Source organism: Dictyostelium purpureum (assembly GCF_000190715.1).
Source record: "Dictyostelium purpureum unplaced genomic scaffold DICPUscaffold_793, whole genome shotgun sequence".
NCBI lineage: Eukaryota > Evosea > Eumycetozoa > Dictyosteliales > Dictyosteliaceae > Dictyostelium > Dictyostelium purpureum.
This window is the reverse complement of record NW_003520114.1, coordinates 3,551-4,313: the sequence shown is the minus strand read 5'-3', so window position 1 is coordinate 4,313 and position 763 is coordinate 3,551. Positions and strand designations below refer to the sequence as shown.

General features: G+C 32.6%; 1 protein-coding gene across 1 annotated transcript in view; it reads right to left on the bottom strand.

The window, feature by feature from the left end:
- Positions 1 to 609: 609 nt before the first annotated feature.
- The window catches only part of DICPUDRAFT_160455 (uncharacterized protein), a gene marked incomplete at both ends in the record, with an annotated part of 2,069 nt that continues 1,915 nt past the window's right edge, over positions 610 to 763 (bottom strand). The window contains one exon of the mRNA XM_003295174.1: positions 610 to 730. Within this exon, the coding sequence (XP_003295222.1) occupies positions 610 to 730 (121 nt within the window). The remainder of the gene's footprint in view (positions 731 to 763) is intronic.

The window sequence follows — 763 nt, the reverse complement described above, 5'->3', positions numbered from 1 at the left end:
ATTAGAAGTGGATCTCCTTTTTTAGGAAGAGTGATAACTAGGCCTTGTTTAAAAGAATCTGAAATAGTTGAGGGATCTTTAAGAGCATCATTGAACGCTGACTTAAGTATTGGTATTAGATGTTTTTTATGTGTAATAAAAAAGGCGTTTGTTATACCGTCTGGTCCGGGGGATTTATGAGGATTTGATGATTTAATAGCATCGTTAATTTCTGAATCGGTGAATGGTGAGCCGAGATCAACCCATGATTCATCTTTTTTAATTATCCAATTTGCTAGTAATTTGTTGTGAGTTGTTGAGCAATCTTTTTTTTTTGAGTATAAGTGTTTAAAATATTTTAGGAATTCATTCTCAATTGCTTTTTGATTTTCTATTGTTGTTCCATTATCGTCTTTAATAGCTGTTATTTGGTTTTGCTTCGATCTCTTGTGGAGAATTGATGATAAGTATCTTGATGGTATTTCGCCTTGTGTGTATCTTGTTAGATCATTGTAGAATGTATTTTCAAGTTTCTTGGTTTCAATTTATAGAGAAAAGAGTTGCTTCAGCTTCTTTTGCTAAATCTGGGTGGAGCATTAATTTTTTAAGATTGTAATTTGAACTTGGGTTCTATTCAGGTATTCCATTTGGTGTCTTTTGTAAAAGACGATGATTTCCTTCATTAGATTTTCTAGGTTTTGGAATTTGAAGTTTGATTGATTGACTGGTATTGATATGGCTTTGAGGTGGGCTTTAAGTAGTGTGATAACACTGTGGGATTTAG